This window comes from Apteryx rowi, unplaced genomic scaffold (assembly GCF_003343035.1).
Source record: "Apteryx rowi isolate R43461 unplaced genomic scaffold, aptRow1 scaffold_2250, whole genome shotgun sequence".
In the NCBI taxonomy this organism is placed as follows: domain Eukaryota; kingdom Metazoa; phylum Chordata; class Aves; order Apterygiformes; family Apterygidae; genus Apteryx; species Apteryx rowi.
The window spans coordinates 4,745-6,832 of NW_020448587.1; the positions used below are offsets into that span (position 1 = coordinate 4,745).

General features: G+C 63.9%; 1 protein-coding gene across 1 annotated transcript; it reads right to left on the reverse strand.

Annotated features, from left to right (window-relative positions):
- Positions 1 to 408: 408 nt before the first annotated feature.
- LOC112965879 (myosin-binding protein C, fast-type-like) lies at positions 409 to 1,605 on the reverse strand. Its single transcript, XM_026065337.1, has 3 exons — positions 1,398 to 1,605; positions 1,204 to 1,309; positions 409 to 601 (listed from the first exon to the last, which is right to left on the reverse strand). The coding sequence occupies exons 1-3, from the start codon at positions 1,603 to 1,605 to the stop codon at positions 409 to 411; spliced, it is 507 nt and encodes a 168-aa protein (XP_025921122.1).
- Positions 1,606 to 2,088: the final 483 nt, after the last annotated feature.

The following is a 2,088-nucleotide window of genomic DNA, read 5'->3' on the forward strand; positions in this document are numbered from 1 at the left end:
TGGACACCTTCATCACCCCTGGGAACCCCTCGAGATACCCAAAGGGATCTCCTGGACATCTCCCTGCACTCCTGGGACCCCCGCGGGGACTTCTGGACACCCTCATCACGCCCGGGAACCCCTCCAGATACCCCAAGGATCTCCTGGACATCCCCCTGCACCCCTGGGACCCCGCTGGGACCTCCTGGACACCCTCATCACCCCTGGGATCCCCTCGAGATATCCCAAGTGATCTCCTGGACATCCCCCCACACTCCTGGGACCCTGTGGAGACCTCTGGGCACCCCCATCACCCCTGGGAACCCCTCCAGATACCCCAAGGATCTCCTGGACATCCCCCTGCACCCCTGGGACACCCACGGGGACCACAGAGTCCCTACGGGACCTCCTGGACACCCCCATCACCCCCTAAACACCCTCCAGGCCCCCCCCACCTTCCACAATGATCTCGGCCTCGCTCTCGCCCCCGTTGGTCATGATCTTGTAGCGCCCCGTGTCCTCCTTGCTGGCCTCGTTGATGATGAGGTAGTGCTTCTTCCCGTCTTTCTTGAAGCGGTACTTGAAGGTCTCCTCCCGCGTGAGCTCCACCCCGTCCTTCATCCTGCCGGATGGACCCGCAACGCGTGGGCGCACGGACCCGCGACGGTGAGCGTGGCCACGCGGTGGCGGGCACGAGCGCGTGCACAGCAGGGATGGGGATGGACATGGGATGGCAAGCGTGGACACACGGACACGCAGCGGGCGCAGACACGCAATGGCAGGTATGGACGTGCAGGCGGTGGGTTTGGACACGCGATGGTGGGGATGGACACGTGATAGTGAACACGGACACGCACATGACAGGGATCAAAACGTGGTGGTGTGGATGGACATGCAGATGGCAGGGATGGACATGGGATGGTGGGGATGGAAATGGGATGGTGGGGATGGACACGGAGATGGCAGGGATGGACATAAGATGGTGGGGATGGACACAGAGATGGCAGGGATGGACACATGATGCTGGGCATGGACACGCAGATGGCAAGAATGGACACAGGATGGCGGAGATGGACACACAGATGTCAGGGATGGACACGGGATGGTGGAGATGGACACGGGATGGTGGGCACGGACACACGGCTGAGAGGCAGACAGACCCGCAGACAGACGGCACAGAGACGCGCGGACACGAGGAACGGCCGCACGCCGGGGACCTGTTACCACATCACTTGGGCTCCCTCCTCGGACACCTCGGCCTCCAGCACCACGCGGTCGCCCACGAAGACCTGCTGGTCCTCCAGGCCCTTGGCAACGGTCACAGGTGGCTCTGGAGGGGGGGGGGGACGCCGGTGGGGCGTCAGACGCGGGGTCCCCAACCACCGCGGGGCCACCGACCGCCGCGGGGCCACGCTCACCCTTGACGAAGAGCTCGGTGAAGCACTTCTCGTCGTTGACGCGACACTCGTAGGCGGCGTCATCGGCCAGCGAGCACTTGTGGATGGTGAGGATGCGCTTGAGGCCCACGTTCTCGAACACGTATCTGGGGGGGGGACGCGGACGCGGGAGGACACACGGGGGGGAGAGCAACGGGGAGACGCGGGGACACGGGGATGTGGGGGACATGGGACACGCGGGGGGACACAGGGACGTGGACATGGGAGGGACGTGGAGGACACACAAAGGGACACAGGGATGTGGGGGACATGGAAGGGACATGGAGGACACGGACACGGGAGGAGACATGGGGGGACACAGAGATGTGGGGGACATGGGACACGGGGACATAAGGACATGGGAGGGATGTGGAGAACACACAAAGGGACACAGGGATGTGGGGGACATGGAAGGGACATGGAGGACACAGGGACACGGGAGAAGACATGGGACACGAGGATGTGGGGGACATGGGACACAGAGGGACACGGGGACACAAGGACATGGACATGGGAGGGACGTGGAAGACACACAAGGGGAACACGGGGATGTGGGGGACGGGACATGCGGGGGGACACAGAGACGTGGACATGGGAGGGACGTGGAGAACACGCAAGGGGACACAGGGATGTGGGGGACGTGGAAGGGACATGGAGGACCCAGGGACACGGG

Bases quoted from the DNA above. Each gene is read 5' to 3' on its own strand.
- LOC112965879 (XM_026065337.1), bottom strand. From the start codon at position 1,605: ATGTCCCCCACATCCCCGTGTCCCCGCGTCTCCCCGTTGCTCTCCCCC. The intron at 1,310-1,397 runs GTGAGCGTGGCC...CCCCCCCTCCAG, and splicing joins CACCGAGCTCTTCGTCAAGG to AGCCACCTGTGACCGTTGCC. The intron at 602-1,203 runs GTAACAGGTCCC...TCCATCCGGCAG, and splicing joins GAGGGAGCCCAAGTGATGTG to GATGAAGGACGGGGTGGAGC.